This window comes from Geotrypetes seraphini, chromosome 18 (assembly GCF_902459505.1).
Source record: "Geotrypetes seraphini chromosome 18, aGeoSer1.1, whole genome shotgun sequence".
Taxonomy (NCBI): domain Eukaryota; kingdom Metazoa; phylum Chordata; class Amphibia; order Gymnophiona; family Dermophiidae; genus Geotrypetes; species Geotrypetes seraphini.
This window is the reverse complement of record NC_047101.1, coordinates 1,911,190-1,929,666: the sequence shown is the minus strand read 5'-3', so window position 1 is coordinate 1,929,666 and position 18,477 is coordinate 1,911,190. Positions and strand designations below refer to the sequence as shown.

The following is an 18,477-nucleotide window of genomic DNA, read 5'->3' as shown; positions in this document are numbered from 1 at the left end:
TGTATAGAATAGACATTTTTTCAATAAAATAAATAATAAAGTTTTTTTGATTTTATTTTTTTTTTTACTTCCATTTTATTTATTTAAAACTAGCTCTACTGCCTTTAACTGAGCAGAGCAAAGCAGTTTGCAATCTAATCAAATAAAAGCAAGAACCGGAAATACAAAACAGTCATTTAGGGCTTTATGATGGGAAACGTGTCTGCTGAAATTTCCATCACCAAAGCATCACAAAACCATAGCAACAGCTTCAGCAAATGAGCACAAAGCACCACCTGTTGGTGAACAGAAGGTAGTGCTACTCTGCATCATTCTAGACTGCAGCATTCACGGTTAGTCAAAGCATCAGCAGTACAAACCAAAAGTGAACACATCCCTGTACATATTATGCAATGGAGATAGATCCATACATTTGCATCCTCTGGGGTGCTCTGCACTGGTGTTGAGACCCACACACTCTGCCTTGTGTACCAGCCTTCCAACTGTTTGGTTTCAAGAGATTTCACTGTCACTCAGCAATCAGATCGAAACCTCCCTGATCCCCTTTATATCATAGATTGAAGGAAACCACTTTTGGATGTGAACATGTCTCATGAACTTAGGATAGTGATGCTGTAGTGTATGAAGCTTAGTGCTAGGTCCTGCCCCAGGTTAGGAAATCCTGAAGCCCATTTGCAATGGTGAACGCTAGAAGGATGCTAGGGCGCATAGGGAGAGGTATGGCCAGTAGGAAAAAGGAGGTATTAATGCCCCTGTATAAGACTTTGGTGAGACCTCATTTAGAATATTGTGTACAATTCTGAAGACCGTACCTTCAGAAAGATGTACAGGATGGAGATGGTCCAGAGGAAGGCTACTAAAATGATGTGTGGTCTTCATCATAAGGCTCCAGACTTAAAGATCTCAATCTGTATCTTTTGGAGGAAAGACAAGAGAGGGGAGATATGATAGAGACATTTAAATTCTGAATTAATTACAATGTTATCAGCCCATAGAAATGCATAATTAATGATACAGTGAAGAAAATGCCTCAAGCCTTTTTGTGCCATGATTTGACCCAAAGGACTGAATCAGAGGGTAGAGTGGTGTGCTTTTTATTGACAAGAGATGACATAATTGATTGATGATGATGTCAATTCACCAGAAGTAAGAATGCCGGATGTGAAGTAACTGAGGCTATTAAAATCCAGGCGCATCTTGGGGCAGACAGTGCACAGAGTTGGGGTTTGAGCACAAACAAGGACCTTGCTGGAACATTTCACAGTGAATGGTGTTTGGAGCTGAGGTCGGACTGTTTAGTGATAAAGGAGATGCCAGCGCTTTAAGTTAAGTGGCAATATTTTTTTTTTTATTCAACTTTTCCCTTTTTGAAAGCTACATTTTGAAAGTGGAGGTTTTTTCCCTATGATAAAAAGTGAGCGGCTAGAAATCTGTGTTGATTACCAACTCTGATTAAAAGGCTTCAGGCTTTTTCTCCAATGTATTATTAAATGTGCATTTCTGTGGCACACCCACCGCTGGCTGATAATATTGTAATTAATTAAGAACATAGAGTTGTTATCAACTTGTTATTACTTGAGAGACATGTAAATACCTACGTGGTATAAATACGCAAGAGTCGAGTCTCATTTGAAAGGAAGCTCTGGAATGAGAGGGCATAGGGTGAAGTTAATCAAATCTAATGTTTGTGCATCACGAACACCTAAACAGGCTCTAAGCGACAGAAGAAGGAAAGGGAAGGGAGGGTAAAGCTGGAGAGAGAAGAGGAAGGAGCACAGGACAGAAGATCCCAATCGTATTAAGTGAAAGGACAGGTGTGTGAGGCAAACTTTGAGGAATTAGTTGTCAAAGAGTGAGGTTTTCGGGTGTAGGCTCCGGAGTAATCTAAGGAAATACTTTTGCATAGAAAGGGTGGTGGATGTGTGGAACAGTCTCCCAGAAGAGGTGGTGGAGACAGAGACTGTGTCTGAATTCAAGAAAGCCTGGGATAGGCACGTGGGATCTCTCGGAGAGAGAAAGTGATAATGGTTACTGCGGATGGGCAGACTGGATGGGCCATTTGGCCTTTATCTGCCATCATGTTTCTATGTAATAACAAGTCATTTCATAAAAACATAAGTTCAAATAAAAAGGAGAACAAACTGCACAAAAACCAAGGTGGAAGAAAAAATAACAGAGAAGATCACACCGTCAGACTGCATATGAAGTGGAACCATTACTGAAAAAAGCCTCCATTGAAAAGATACATTTTTGATTTCATATGCCTTTTTTGCAGATGTGTTTACAGATCGGTTAATGTACACAATTTTAGAGCCAATCCTGGGACTCTTGATGCAGGCTCTGTAGTTGAAACACAATCCACGTAGGGTCCTGTTTCTGGTTCCATTTCATATGACTGTGTGATCTTTGTTATTTTTCTTTCACATAAGAACATAACTTGCCATACTGGAGGACTATGTTCCCTCTAAGCAGAGAAGACAGTGGTGTGAAGTAAAATCTGAGACATACAGTAACATGGATCCGACACAGTACAGTACGTTTCGGCAAACAGAAGCGCCTGCATCAGACACAAATTTAAAAATACAAGAGATTTAAAATATAGAAAAAGCAGGAATACATTAAAAAAAGACAAACTTATAATTATAATAAAGTAGAGCAAAAGCATAGCACACCTGTAACTTTTGATTCACAGATCAAAACAAAGCTCTTTGCAGCAGCGAGAACATTTGTTATCATTTTTCAGGTATTCCTGCTTTTTCTATATTTTAGATGATTGTTCCTGCGGAGTATTCATTGTCCATTCGGTCTTCTCTGCTGCTCAGAACTTGTGGGATTTTGTCCTCTTGGACTTTCTCTTGGTTGCTCTCTAAGTAGAGAATTCTAGGAGCGTCACTCACAGATTTTACATGGTCGCTCAAGAAGTACTTGCAAATCTGGAACATTGTTGGTTTTTACATCTTGTTGTTAAGAACATAAGAACAGCCAATGGTCCATCAAGCCCAGCAGCCTGTTCTCACGATGGCCAATCCAGGTCACTAGTACCTGGCAAAAACCCAGAGCTGCAACATTCCATGCTACCGATCCAGGGCAAGCAGTGGCTTCCCCAATGTCTTAATAACAGACTATGGACTTTTACTCCTGGAACTTGTCCAAACCTTTCTTAAAACCAGCTACACTATCTGCTTTTACCACAACCTCTGGCAATGCGTTCCGGAGCTTAACTATTCTCCAAGTGAAAAAAGATTTCCTCCTATTGATTTTAAAAGTATTTCCCTATAACTTCATTGACTGTCCCTTATGACTTGTACCCATTCTACTCCACTCAGGATTTTGTAGACTTCAATCCTATTTCTCCTCAGCCGTCTCTTTTCCAAGCTGAAGAGCCCTAACTGTTTTAGTCTTTCCTCCAGGAATGATTCACAATTATTTTCCTTATTTTCTATAGTAATTGAACTCTGAATGCTTGTGATAGATGCATGATGTTGGTACTCTCTCTCTGCCCAATTTCCATATGATTCTGGTTAGTGGTCTAGTTCATGCATCTACTCTGGCACTGTTTGAGTCCTGACAGAGGTAATGAAGTTCTGTTTTATTACCAGAACAGCTTCCATGGGCAGTTAATGATTGAACACTTCATCAGAGTTAGGGAGAGACTGCTGAGGTATTAATGAGCTCAGAGGAGACAAAGGTCTAAGGAAGAATCCTGTCCACTTCCTCTAGCAAAAGGCTGGAACTTTACTGGCAAGGCTCGGCGTTGCTCTGATGGTCCAGGTAAGCAGAGATTTTCACAAGGGTGGTCACATGAAGTCTGGCAGATGGTGGACAGAAACCAAACTGTGATGTCCAAATGAGAGCGTGAACAGTGAGGGCACCTAGACTCAGACAGATGGCAGAGAAGGAGCGTTTGGATCTCCCAGTCTCTGGAAGCTGCTGGCTTGACCTTACCGTATGTTTCTTACCTACCAGGGTTCCTTTGAACTGTCTGTTGCAAAGAGTCTTGGTTTTCATCTTCTTCCTCCTTTGGTCCATGAGACTGACAACATTCTTATGATTAAAAACCATTCTGTTGTTAGGTCATCATGTTCGAATCCAGCGACTTGATAATAATTACATTACATTAGTGATTTTTATTCCGCCATTACCTTGCGGTTATCAAATATCAAATTTTCATGGCACAATGCAGAAGTAGATTGCCGGGTCTTTCTTCTGCATGATTACACGATGGGAGGGATGTTACTGAGTGAGAGTACCCAAGAAAGGGACTTGGGGGTAATGGTGGACATGGCAATGAAGCCGACGGCACAGTGCGCAGCGGCTGCTAAGAGAGCAAATAGAATGCTAGGTATAATCAAGAAGGGTATTACAACCAGAACAAAAGAAGTTATCCTGCCACTGTATCAGGCGATGGTGCGACCGCATCTTGAGTACTGCGTCCAATACTGGTCGCCGTACCTTAAGAAGGATATGGCGTTACTCGAGAGAGTTCAGAGGAGAGCGACACATCTGATAAAAGATTTGGAAAACCTTTCATACACTGAGAGACTGAAGAAACTGGGGCTCTTTTCCCTGGAGAAGAGGAGAATTAGAGGGGATATGATAGAGACTTCGAAGATCATGAAGGGCATAGAGAAAGTAGAGAGGGGCAGATTCTTCAAAATTTCAAAATATAAAAGAACAAGAAGGCATTCGGAAAAGTTGAAAGGGGACAGATTCAAAACAAATGCTAGGAAGTTCTTCTTTACCCAACGGGTGGTGGACACCTGGAATGCGCTTCCAGAGGGCGTAATAGGGCAGAGTACGGTACTGGGGTTCAAGAAAAGATTGGACAATTTCCTGCTGGAAAAGGGGATAGAGGGGTATAGATAGAGGATTACTGCACAGGTCCTGGACCTATTGGGCTGCCGCGTGAGCGGACTGCTGGACACGATGGACCTCAGGTCTGACCCAGTAGAGGCATTGCTTATGTTCTTATGTTATGTTATAAATTCAATGTTGTCACCTTTGTCGCATCAAACGCGATCCTCCGCCTCCAACACTGTCCATCTATTGACGGTGCTGACCCAGAGTGATTGGTCAGCTTAGAAAGCTGTAAAAAGCTTCCTGTGCATGTGTAACCGTTCCCACCACTGTAGTACGGTATAAATGTTCCCTTGCCCCCCCCCCCCACCTCCACACACACACACACACACACACACACACTCAGTTGTGTGTAAAGCATGCAACAACCAGGGAGGGCAGGAGGGTAGGTGTGGCTAGAAGATCATCTGTTCATGGAGAAATATAGTTACAGGTAAAGAAACTTCTAGCCACACCTCTGATGACTCCCTAGCTATAAAGAGGGAACAGTTATAACAAAACAATGTTACATAACTCAAATAACTGTAATTTGCTGGAGGAAGAGGAGACTTATGGCATTATAGCATTGATTGAAACACTGCAGAGCCACAATTGGAATCCGTTCTGGATGCTTGGAAAAACATATGAAGAGACGACCCAGGTTGCTGCCCTTTTGGAGAAGAGCTATCTTGGTCTTTAGTGGGACATCTCCACTGAAACCAGTTGGCCTTGGTGAAACTACTGATGGTATAGCTTCAGCGTAAGCCCCAGTGGCACCATGACTAGAGCAAAACCATTCTATGACAATATACAAAAGCATTGAAAACCATAAACGCAAAGAAAAATCCCATTGGAAAATTAATACAATTAATGAATCCCAAGCCTCTTTGGGCTCTAATACTTGGCCTCCTTCCTTCCTTGGCGTTCCCACCTGCGCTCCTCTGTGTCTGCCCCTTGCCTTCTTTCTGTCCTAGTGTAACATCAGCCTCTACTCCAAATCCCAAACTGCTTGCCCATCCATCCACACCTTCACCCATCATCCTGCAGCCACTACTTTCACTTGGAAGGTCCATGCAGATAACTCATTAGGTGCCCATCCTGAAGGGTATTTGGCCTCTCTGGGATGTGCCTCCCTTATCTGTTTGCAAAGGATGCCAGTTCTCTTTCCGCCACTGCTACTGATTTGATTTGCCTTATCTGCTTGCTCCAATTCAGCAAGTCCAGCAATCACAAAAACCTTCAATAAAAGAAGAAAACAGTAGTTTGGCTTTGTTTTGAAATGTACCTGGCTGTCTAATACTGTATTTGCCGCTTCATCCTTCCACAACACTAAAAGGGCTGCATGCCCTGCTTGGCATCCTTCAGCTAGGGTGTTGCCCATGCGTGGCTGACTCCTTCTGCTTGTACCAGGAGAAAGCAAGATTACGCAGCTGTAACAGAGGCTCTCTGTGGACAACAGGATAAGTCCTGGATGAATCTGCCATGTGGGCTGGGGGGCAGCTTTTAAAAGGTGTCACTTGTGTGTGGCTGACGTACCCTGCTGTCCACAGTTAGGTGATCACTCTCTTCCCACACCCCTCCTCCATTCTTTCTGTTCATCATGCCCAGCAGTCCGCTCACGCTCAAAGACCAGCGCCCTAACCGAGACTGAGACTAGCCCTACCAGCGTACATCCTTGTTCAGCAGGAACTTTCCCTGGCCTTTCAGTCATTCTCCCACTGTCCTACAGGAAGAGATGACAGCTTTTTCTACGACCAGAGTTATCCAGCTAAATTGAACCAGGCAAAGCCACTGCTTGTCCTGTATCAGTAGCATGGAATGTTGCTACTCCTTGGGTTTTGGCCAGATACTAATAACCTGGATTGGCCACCATGAGAATGGGCTACTGGGCTTGATGGACCATTGAGCTATTCTCATGTTCTTAGTTAAGATTACAAAATTCATAAGAACATAAGAATTGCACATGGCGGCCCTTTGGTCAAAGACCAGCGCCCTAACTGAGACTAGCACTAGAATCATTCTTAAGATCTTAAGAGTTGCCATACTGGAACAGACCGAAGGTCCATCAAGTCCAGTATCCTGTTTCCAACAGGCCAATCCAGGTCACAAGTACCTGGCAGAAACCCAAAGAGCAGCAACATTTCAGAACTGAGATTGTGATGTCATAATGCCTTATTCCACCAATGCCTAAGAGCCAACCTCAGCAGTGATGTCACAATGGCTCACCTGGCCTAGACTTGGCTTACATAAGAATTGCCATACTGCAGGGGTAGGAGCCAGGTCAGGTTTTCAGGATCTCCACAATAAATATGCATGAGATAGATTTGCATCTCAAGGAGGCAGTGCAGGTAGATCCATCTCATACATATTCATTGTGGATATTCTGAAAACCTGACCTGGCTCTCGAGGACTGGAATTGCCTACCCCTGCCATACTGGGACAGACCGAAGTTCGAGCCCAGTATCCTGTTTCCAAGGGTGGCCAATCCAGGTCACAAGTAAAGGGAAAGGGATTAGGGCATGTATACCACCATTTGATGATTTTACAACCACACCCAAAGCAGTCTTCAGTGACCACCTCAGCAGCATACATGGGGGTGCTGAAAAGTTCTCAGCCCAATTCTGAGCATTATTTGGCATCTTAGCTGTAAAGAGTCTTATCTTATTTTGTTAAGTGCCAATTTGCAGAAACAAAATTCTGTGTTTTGACATTGTTTCAGATCAATTGAACCATATCCACATTAATCTCTTCTGGGTTGGGCTGAGAAATTTTCAGCTCCAGCTATCGGCAGGTCCTGCATAACTTCCAGAGAGTCAGCAACGGTCTCAGGTCCTGGCCCAGTATAAACTTAAACACAACAGTCAGCATTTGAAATCAGCATCAGGTTATGTCAGTTGCTCATAGAGGCCTGTTAACCCCCTCTAGGATCATTGCTTTTTACCAAACATGTGCAAAAAAGCTTTAGAACAACCGTGATAGCTCAGAAACTTTGTATCTGCAGATCATTATCTGACCTCCCTTTCTCTGATACAATGTTACTATCAGTGTTTCATAGTTTCAGTGTCAAAAGTAAGCAGCCAGGTGTTCAGGTATCAAGCTGGTTCCTGTACTCCATCACATGAGTTAGATTTCCACTTATCTCATGAATGTTCATTGCTGCCAAGTTACCCAGTTCCAGGAAGAAGGCCAGTGCTGTCCTTAAACACCCCCCCCCCCTCCCCGCCAGCAGCGTGGAATTTATAGTCCTTGATTCCACCCATTGAAATCAGAGCTTCAGGTCCCAAAAGACACCAGGGCTGTCCTGAACTGGGTAATGTGGTGGTTCTGGAAAGAGCTTGAGCATACTCCAGGGGTGGCTTGAGACACTATTTTAGATCCCGCATAGAGGACCCACCAGAGCTTCTGCTTTAGGCAGTTTTGGGGGTAACTATATCCCTTTTGATTTAAAATCTTATGAAAATCGGTAGGGGAGGGGCGGAGGTAGTTCTCTGGCTCAATGCCAATGAGATTTTAGTGCTTGATGGCTGATGTGAGCGTGAGTGGAGTGTGTGCTGGTACCAAAGACGGCGTTTAAGACCGTAGCAAGAATATCTGTGGTAGGCTGACATAGCAGAAATTGTGAAGGGGACTAAAATGGGACTGGAGGGAGCAGAAATTGTGAAGGGGACTAAAATGGGACTGGAGGGAGCATGAATTGTGAAGGGGACTAAAATAAGACTGGAGGGAGCATGAATTGTGAAGGGGACTAAAATGGGACTGGAGGGAGCATGAATTGTGAAGGGGACTAAAATAAGACTGGAGGGAGCATGAATTGTGAAGGGGACTAAAATGGGACTGGAGGGAGCATGAATTGTGAAGGGGACTAAAATAAGACTGGAGGGAGCATGAATTGTGAAGGGGACTAAAATGGGACTGGAGGGAGCATGAATTGTGAAGGGGACTAAAATGGGACTGGAGGGAGCATGTGTAGAGAGAAAAAGGAAGAAGGTTTATTGGCCAAACAGGTCTGAAGGTTGAAATTAAATGGGAAAAGAAAAATATAGATAGATAGATATCTAAACAGGTAATTAGATTGTGTGCAGTGGATCTGTGTGTGTATGAGGCTCATTTTCAAAAGAGAAAGCTCTCCATTTGAACGTTTTATTTGCTAAAACATCCAAATTGCCATTTTTTAAACACATTTTGTAGACGGTTTTCTATGTTTCTCTGATGCATCTAAACCGCAAGGCCTGTCTGTCTACAGCACTGATCATCATTTTTCTCTCTATGGATGCAGGGCTTATGCTGGCAGCAGAAGATGGACCGTTGGTTCATAACCATTCTCCCTTTCCTGCTTGCATCAGGTAAAAACGATATGATACAAACCAATCCTGTAATAACTATTGTAATCAATCAATCAAGATACACCATAACTGATAATAAGACTGCAAAGCAAATGTCAGAAATTTCTTAACCAGTTTGTAATTGTGGCCTGTACCAAAAGGTCTTGCAATATGCAACTGCTTTGCCTGGCCGAAGAGAATTTTCTCAGTAAAATTTTGTATTTTGCAGCATGAAACTCCTTAGAAACATTTCAGCTTTGAGCCTGAAGGAAAAATCATTCCCATTGGAGCATCCATGTTAGTGGGACTTGGCTCTGGCATTGAATGGTGCCTCCCAGTCGGGAGGGGGAGGGGGGAGGGGGGAGGAGCTACAGAAGGAATACTCTGTCCCCTTTTAACTCTTTCCATGGGAAATCACCTTGACTCATACATCTCTACATTCCAGTTTCAGGACAGATGCCTCCTGTATTTGAGTCCAACATGACTACTGTGAAATTACTAGAGGACTTTCCAGTTGGTGAGTAAAGAGACTGAAGGGAGCACAAGGGTTGGAGAAGACCTGAGCTCTCTGACTTCATCTGCTGATATAAGGGAGCTTTTGGTTAATGTCAGGTGTAACTTCGGAGCAGGGTTGTCAAATCTGCATGTTTCTTATGGATTTCGGCTTCTCTGGCCTTTTGTGTGTTTAGACAGCAGGGACTTCAATTTTTTTAGTCCGCTCAATCCTACATTCTCTCTTTTAGTTAACTTTCGTGAAATCGCATTTGGAAGAGTGGTCTCGTGAGTAGATGTTGTAACATTGTAGCAGTGTAGGAGTGTGTGGCGCGGTGGTTGAAGCTACAGCCTCAGCACCCTGGGGTTGTGGGTTCAAATCCCGCACTGCTCCTTGTGACCCTGGGCAAGTCACTTAATCCTCCAGAGCCCCAGGTACGTTAGAGAGATTGTGAGCCCGCCGGGACAGATAGGGAAAATGCTTGAGTACCTGATTGTAAAACCGCTTAGAAAACCTTGATAGGCGGTATATAAAATCCTAATAAACTTAAACTTAAACTTACAATGGCTTTAATTTGGACTAGCTCTTGACAAGCGGGTTAAGTGCTGTTAGTCCCAGGAAAGATGAGTCATTGAGATGGGAAATTGAGGTAAGATGGCCTACAGAAGCTGAATGAGCCTTGCAGGTCCGTTTTATTTATTGTGATTGGTACAAAAAAAATGGTATTTGTTAATGATCAAAGAATTTTTAAGAAACGAGCTTTGTCTTCCTGGGCAGCTCAAACAAGATGGGTTGTAGTTGTTGAAAAATCTGGCAACCCTAGGTTGGAACTATAAGAGCTGAGAACAGTTTCCTCCTGACCTTCTGGTTGAATTGAGGACCTCTGCAATATGGAGTGTTAGCGGCCACTGGGAAACTTTAGAGCCTGCCCACATGAGGTGTTTGCATGTTTCATGTACCCATGTCATAGCGCTTCCTTCTGATGCTGGACCTTTTCTATTTACACAGGACACATTGCATTTCGACTTGTTGCTAATGATACTGATAATGACCCTCTGTTCTATGGTATGGAAGGATCAAACTCATATCACTTTTCAGTGAATACAACAACAGGATATGTAACACTTGTAGTCCCTTTGGATTATGAGGTGAGAGATGCTCTGAAAGCATGATGAAACTGCCCACACTTAACTGATCTGATTAAAAGGAACTTCTAACCATATAGATGGCTTAGGAGTTAGGTTCATTATTATCCTGTCTCCTGGAAATCTCCAGGTACATCTCACACTTCCAATAGCCTCCTGAGATGTCCAGAGCTCCCTCAGATCTGAGATCGCCAACAACCTGCTAAACCCCCCAGAATTCCCATGCACCTCTAGAGATCCTAGCTCTTTCCAAATCTTCAGAAACATTGTATGTCTCCAGCCACTTCCTGAGGCCTTTGTTCCTCCAGAGACTCCATCCCTATGTACCCCCAGCAACTTCCTGAGATCCCTATAGCTCACATATATCTCCAGAGATTCCATCTCCTACAAATCTTCAGAGACCCCCTTACCTATGACATTTTTATGAGCTCCCATACTTCTCACACATCCCATATACCTCCTGAGATCTCCCACAAACTTATGCACCTCCTCCTCCAAATAACCCCTCCCACATTTTATGAATGTTCTGAGAGAAACAAAACTTTTTTTTTTTTTTGCTGATGTAAGTGTGAATATTAAAAGTATTATTTTAACTTTACAGACAAAAAGGATTTTTACTGTTAATATTACAGTTGATGATGGCCATCATGCTAAGGTATGTCATAAATGGAAGGTCAGTAAGGACAGTAGAACCTCTCTCAGGGGTCTCTCCATGCTCCCAACTCCCCTTCTCCTCTGTGTCTGTTCTCTCCATTTTTACAATCTCTCCCTCTTCATCCTGTATGTCTTACACCAATTCTTCATTTTCCATCCTTTATCTCCCACCACCATTCCCTCCTTCTGTCTTCTTCTTTCAGTTGTCACCTCTCTACTAATTCTTTCTTTCCTTATTCCACATTCACACTCTTTCCATATCTTCTTCTTCTGCCTCCACTTTCTCCCATAACCTCCTTTTTCTTTATTTCAGCTCGTTCTGTCTCTTTGCCCTTCTCTCTTTCCCTCCAGGCTCCATCTCCCCTCCCCTTGTTCCCTGACTTCTTTGTTGGTCATGGTTCCTTCCTAGTACTGAAGTTGAAGCTTGAGGTTTCTTTTTAAAAAATGTGTAACTATAAAAATTGAGGTCTACTAGTATAGTAATATGGTGTGTTGGCAGGTCTCTGTGCTGCAGGGCATGAGAGATACTCTGGCATAGTTGCTTGTGTGTCATAGGAGTGATGCATGGTATGCATGTCTGTCTGTCTGTAGGGACTGGTGACTGATGTTATTTACTTGTAATGGCTTTTATCTTGCAGGTGATCAAGCCAATGACTGTCATTGTGGATAACTGTAACGACAATGCCCCAGTTTTCCACAACACACCCTATGTGGCTGAGATTTTGGAGGTAAGATACCTGCTTGTCTTGTCTATGAGTTGCTTTTGGAGGAGCAACTGTTTTATTTCCTTGTTTGATGGTCGAGGGGGAGAGTGTGGTGCAGTGGTTAGAGCTACAGTCTCAGCACCATGAGGTTGTGGATTCAAATCCATGTTGCTCCTTGTGACCCTGGGAAAATCACTTAATCCCCCCATTGCCCCAGGTACATTAGATGGATTGTGAGCCCACCAGGACAGACAGGAAAAAATGTTTGAGTACCTGAATAAATTCATGTAAACCATTTTGAGCTCCCGTGGGAGAACAGGATAGAAATTTAAATAAATAACTCGTTTGGGACTTGGTCCTCAGCCACTAGTTGGTTTCACTTCTTTGCTGCCCAGCCTGCCCTAGGGATACTCCAGGAGTCTAGAAGCAAAATTGCCCCCCTGGAGAAGTGCTGCTTTTTGAAGAGTTGGTGGAGTTGATACTATTTCTCCCCCCCCCCCCCCAAATTGGTCTTTTCCTGCTAGACGTGAATGGATCCCTCATTCCCTCACGTTATAGCTGCTTCAGACTCAGCCCAGTCACCGTAGTGACAGATCCCAGGCTCCCAAACCTGGCTACTACTTCTGCACCCCCAGGGCTGAACTGAACCACGCCCATGACTGCCACTGAGCCATTAACCCATCCCTAATTTAATGGCAGTGAGAGGAGTAAGAGCCCACTAAGAGAAGAGCCTCCCCAGTTCCTCTCTCACCAAAACCTGGTACATATTCAGCCCATAGTGGTCAGTGGTTTTTAAGCCTCTTACAGTTGAACACTGAACATTCAGCAGTGGATATGTGCGATTGCCCTCGGAAGTTAATCAACACATATTGCGACCAGTGTCAGGTTTGCTCAGTGGGTAAAGCTAGGACAACCTTTTTATCCACTTCTTAGCTGGTTAGTGGACAAAATATTGCTGCTAACCCAGTGTCTACCACCAGACCACCCTGGCACTAACTGGGAAATGCCTGGTTAGTCCCAGGTAACTGCTTAAATGCTGCTGAGTATTGCAAGATAGCCTTCCTCAGTGGGATTCAGCTGGGCAAAAGCCTCTCTTGATCGCTTCAGCCCTTTTGAATATCTGCCTTTGGTATTTTAGCATTAAGCTTGAACCTTTTTCAGAAACAGTTCATGGTGTGTTACATTGAGCAACATTAGAGGACTCACAGTCTAAGTTAATACCTGAGGCAATAAAGGGTTAAGAAACTAGTCTAAGATCAATGTGGGAGCATGAATGGGATTTGAACTTTGATCTCTCTGAGTCACAGCCTCATGCTCTAATCAAGGGCTGCCCAAGTCCGATCCTCGAGATCTACTGGCAGCCAGGTTTTCAGAATGTCCATAATGAACATGCATGAGAGAGATTTGCATACCAAGAAGGCAGTGAATGCAAATCTCTCTCATGCATATTCATTGTGAATATCCTGAAATCCTGGCCTGCCAGTAGATCTTGAGGACCGGACTTGGGCACCCTTGCAAGTCTAATCACTAGTTGGCTCCTTCACATCTATCTTCCACGAATATCCAGTCTCCAAAACTTTAAAAATACTGGGAATCACACTAGACACATATCTAACCATGGCTGACCACACGAACTTAGTGGTCAAGAAATGCTTTTGTACACTTTGGAAACTAAGGACCATTAAAAAATACTTTGACGCTGCATCCTTTAGATTACTGGTGCAGTCTCTGATCCTATCAATTCTGGACTATCTTTGTATCCCAAAGAAAACAGTTCAAAAATTAAGGATAGTGCAAAACACTTCAGTTTGCTTGATCTTCGGATTGAGGTAAAACGACCACATTACCCCTTACTACAGAAGGTTGCACTGGTTGCCAATGGAGGCACAAATAATATTCAAGTTTGACTGTATTTGTTTCAAGCAGGTCTGAGGACTAGCACCTTCTTACCTACTGCCACAACCCCACACGACCAACCAGAAACCGTAACATATTTACAAACCCACAGATCACAGGCTGCAAATACAAATCCTTTCTGGACAGGTCCTTCATGTTCCAAGCAGGCAAACAGCAGTCCTGGCTGGGAAATTGCATCAATGGAGCCAGGCTGACCTATGGCGCATTCCGGAAAGCAATTAAAAGCATATTGTTTGCCAAATTCATCTCCTAAACAGAAGCCTCACCACTTATAAAGTTATATTTTTCCCTCTGTCTATTTCTGTGTAATATGCTGTTCCCTCCCTTTCTGTATTGTTGCACTATTCCTTGAATTGCACCCATGAGACCTAAATTACATACTTAAGATTCATTTTTCCTTCAATTACTTCTTGTAAATAAGTTGTACCCTCACTACTTGCATCCTGTAATTCGCTTCATCCTGCAATTCGACTTATTGTCCAGCTCTATCCTAAAATTCGCAGATTGTCCAACTTTATTCCTTGGGTTGCATACAAGAGATCTATAGTACATATTTAAGATTCATATTTCCCTTTTATCTATTTCTTATGTAATAAGTTGTACCCTCACTTCTTGCATTCTGTAATTTGCTGATTGTCCAGCCTTCTGCAATGTGAACCGCCTAGAAGTCATTCGACTGTGGATCACAAGAAAAACATCCATCAAGGTTAGGGTTATTGACATCTGACTGCTTGTTGTAATGAGATACCCTTGTAGAGAATGACACGGTGACAAAATATGTCACCATCCTCATGGTTAACCACGGGAAACCATCCCCATGTCATTCTTTAAGGAGAGGGAAGAATCAGAGTATGAATGGGTCCAGCCACTGACCCTCAATCCTTGCATTGAAGAATGCTGGTGTAGGAGGACTGAGGTTGAAATAGACACTAAAGAATGACACGGGATAGTTTTCTGCAGGGATGGGAACAGTGATGAATTTTGTCACCATGTCATTTTCTAGTCCCGAGTCTCACAGTTACTCCTCCAGGTCCTCTGCAGGCCCCATAGTCTCTCTGAAAGCTGAGGCCCAGTCTCTGGGGTTAATACCTATTTGTACTGCTGGTGCTGGGATAATGTGAAATGTCTTAGGGGATATTTTGCAAATTGAGCCCATAAAGGTTGTAACAGTGTTGCTGGCCTGTGTTCCATCTTTCAGAACAGCACTGTGGGCAGCTCGCTATTTCATGTGTCTGCAACAGATGCCGATACGCTAGACGAACCAACATACACCATCACAGAGGTAATTGAGAGATGGGGACTGGGTCAGGGAACTCAATTCTCGAGGAGAGGAAAAGAAAGGACCTGCTGAATGTATTCAGGGCCCCTAATATTCGGCCTGAGTTCGGGGTCTTTGTGCTCAGGAATGAGGTCAGATAGTCTTCATGACCTAAGAGCCTGGATTACAGGTTTCCCACCCAGAGTATTGGGTCACCCCTGGGCTTAAGCTAAGATCAGAGTTTCTGAGGGCTCCTACGTCCTCTCTGCCCAGAGATGGTTTTGAACTTTCATTTCGCTTGAGATGGGACATCACAGTTTCAAGTTTCAAGTTTATTTGATTATTTGATTAAACGCCTATCCAAAATACTAAGCGTATGGAAATTAAAGACCATCAAAAAATATTTTGACCCTTTATCTTTTAGATTGCTGGTGCAGGCATTGGTATTATCTATATTGGACTACTGTAATATTGTTTATTTGGGCGCACCAAAGAAAGTTGTGAGAAAGTTGAGACTAGTGCAGAATACGGCTGTTCGCCTGATATTTGGGCTGAAGAAAAGCGACCATATCAGTCCTTATTATCAATTATTACACTGGTTACCAGTGGAAGCACGAGTAATGCTCAAATTTTCATGCCTTTGTTTCAGGTTGGTTTGGGGATTGGCCCCTACCTACCTGTTATCTCATTTTGTGCTATATAACCCCTTGAGGGTAACCAGGAATTGTAACTTATTTGCATACCTGAAGATTTTAGGCTATAAATTTAGGTCTCGCATTTCAAGCAAGTAAACAACAGTCCTGGTTGGGTAACTATATTAGCGGAGCCATGTTGTCTTACGGCGCCTTCTGAAAAGAAATGAAGACAGTACTATTTGATCAATTTAGTTCTTAATTCGAGGTTTTATTCTCAACATAATAATTTTACTGCATTAATTTAAATATTTTACTGGGTTTTTTTTTAGTTAATATGCTGTATTCTTACCATTAATATTTTGTATTTCGCTCATTGTCCAGTTTTTCTCTTTTGGGTAAACCACGTAGAATTCTTTTGATTGAGGTGGTATAGAAAAATAAAGCTATGTTATGTTATGTAAAAATGTGCTCTTTTACCATAAAAATAAAAGATAGGATAGACCTAACACCGAAAGGTATCTCCTGTGCGTTCTCATGCAGGTAATTCCAGGAAACGAAGAGAACCGAAATCTGTTTTACATCACTCCTGAAGGAAATGTGATTCTCAACGGTCCTTTGAGCTACAACAGCCACAGCACTTTCTATCAGCTGAAGATCAACGCCTCCGTAAGTTGTTCTGCAGACATCAGCCCTGCACTGGGACCAGCTGTGCCCCAGATCGATGGCCTTCTCATCTTTCTTAATGTTGCAGGACAAGGGTATGATACAGAATAACGTGATGGTGTATCAGAGCAGTATCACCTATTTAACCCTCAACATCATCGATGTTCCTGATTTGGACCCCCAGTTCATTAATGTGCAAGACCTGGTCACGATCGTGGAGGATTCAGCTCTGGTAAGACCAATTTGAAATGGCCGGGCTTTGAGCTCATGTCTGCATGACCCACATGCTTCTGAGACTGCCCTTTTCACTTCATTTTTGGTGTGTTTGGGCTGCTTTGAAGTGTTTTCTTACTACTTGATTTGTTCATTCAAACAATTTACTGCACATTAAATTTTTTAAGATACACTAATACTAGTATTTTTATTATTTATCTTACTGTAAACCGAGTCAAGCTCCATCTGTAGAGAGAAGACCTTAAGTTTTAGTTTAGTGTATTGAGATGGATGAATGTAATGGAAACTTCTCTCTACCTCAGCTCTGCATAACAAGAACTCACAACATACTCAAGTACACCTAAAGGTTACCTGAGTATGACTCACAGCATACCCAAGTACAACTCAGCAAAGTACCTGGGGAATTTCAATAGCTACTGTCTACAAACTATTCATTTTCCCTCTTTAGTTCATGATATATGTTTTGTGTGTGTGTCTGTATCCTCCATGTGAGAGTTTCTGTATCTTATTGGCATGTGTGTATGTGTTTATCTGTGTCTTTGTGTGTACGTATTTATCTGTTTCTGTGTCTCGGTATCATGTGTGGCTGTGGACGTCTCTGTGTCTGTACCCTGTGTGGGTGTTTATGTGGGTGTCTGTCTGTCTGTGTCTCTGTATCCTGTGTTTGTGTATGTAATTATCTGTCTTTGTATCGTGTGTGTGTGTGTGTGTATCTTGTATCGGTGCGTGTATTTGTGTTTCTGCATCCTTTGTGGGTAGGTGTTTCTGTTCATGAATGTGTGTCTGTGTCTCTGTGTGGGTATGTGTATATCAATGTCTGTGTCTCGGTATCTTGAGTGTGTCTGTGCCTCTGCATCCTCTGTTTGTATGTCTGTATCCTGTGTGTGTATGTGTTTATCTGTGTCTTTGTGTGTACGTATTTATCTGTTTCTGTGTCTCGATATCATGTGTGGCTGTGGACGTCTGTGTGTCTGTATCCTGTGTGGGTGTTTGTGTGGGTGTCTGTCTGTCTGCATCCTCTGTTTGTGTGTCTGTATCCTGTGTGTGAATGTGTTTATCTGTGTCTTTGTGTGTACGTATTTATCTGTTTCTGTGTCTCGATATCATGTGTGGCTGTGGACGTCTGTGTGTCTGTATCCTGTGTGGGTGTTTGTGTGGGTGTCTGTCTGTCTGCATCCTCTGTTTGTGTGTCTGTATCCTGTGTGGCTGTTTGTGTGGGTGTCTGTCTGTCTGTGCCTCTGCATCCTCTGTTTGTGTGTCTGTATCCTGTGTGTGAATGTGTTTATCTGTGTCTCTGGGTATTCTGTGGGGGTGGGGGGGGTCTCTGTATTCTGTGTGCTTGTTGCTCCATCTGTTTCTGAAGCCTGGTTGCCCCTTCTTTGCAGAGAACCCCTGTACTGACAGTTTCTGCCATTGATGGAGACAAAGGAGTGAATGACAAAATCTTCTACCACATTGTCTGTAAGTTGCTGCCGTTCTGTGACCTCAAATGTCAGATCGCAGCTCAGAGCCTGTCGTGTTACTGTGAATTTGAGCTTCCTTGGCCTTGGGAAGTCACATCACTAAGAAGCTACTAGCTAGCTAGTCACACACTGTATTCCAAAGCACATAAATGG

At 43.1% G+C, this 18,477-nt stretch overlaps 1 protein-coding gene across 1 annotated transcript in view; it reads left to right on the top strand.

Annotated features, from left to right (window-relative positions):
• Nucleotides 1–3,683: 3,683 nt before the first annotated feature.
• CDHR2 (cadherin related family member 2) overlaps nt 3,684–18,477 on the top strand; it is a 32,812-nt gene continuing 18,018 nt past the window's right edge. The window contains exons 1-10 of the mRNA XM_033927605.1: nt 3,684–3,771; nt 9,113–9,179; nt 9,604–9,675; nt 10,660–10,799; nt 11,398–11,451; nt 12,089–12,178; nt 15,270–15,353; nt 16,505–16,630; nt 16,716–16,859; nt 18,247–18,322. Coding sequence (XP_033783496.1) covers nt 3,763–3,771; nt 9,113–9,179; nt 9,604–9,675; nt 10,660–10,799; nt 11,398–11,451; nt 12,089–12,178; nt 15,270–15,353; nt 16,505–16,630; nt 16,716–16,859; nt 18,247–18,322 — 862 coding nt within the window. The 5' untranslated portion in view covers nt 3,684–3,762. The remainder of the gene's footprint in view (nt 3,772–9,112; nt 9,180–9,603; nt 9,676–10,659; nt 10,800–11,397; nt 11,452–12,088; nt 12,179–15,269; nt 15,354–16,504; nt 16,631–16,715; nt 16,860–18,246; nt 18,323–18,477) is intronic.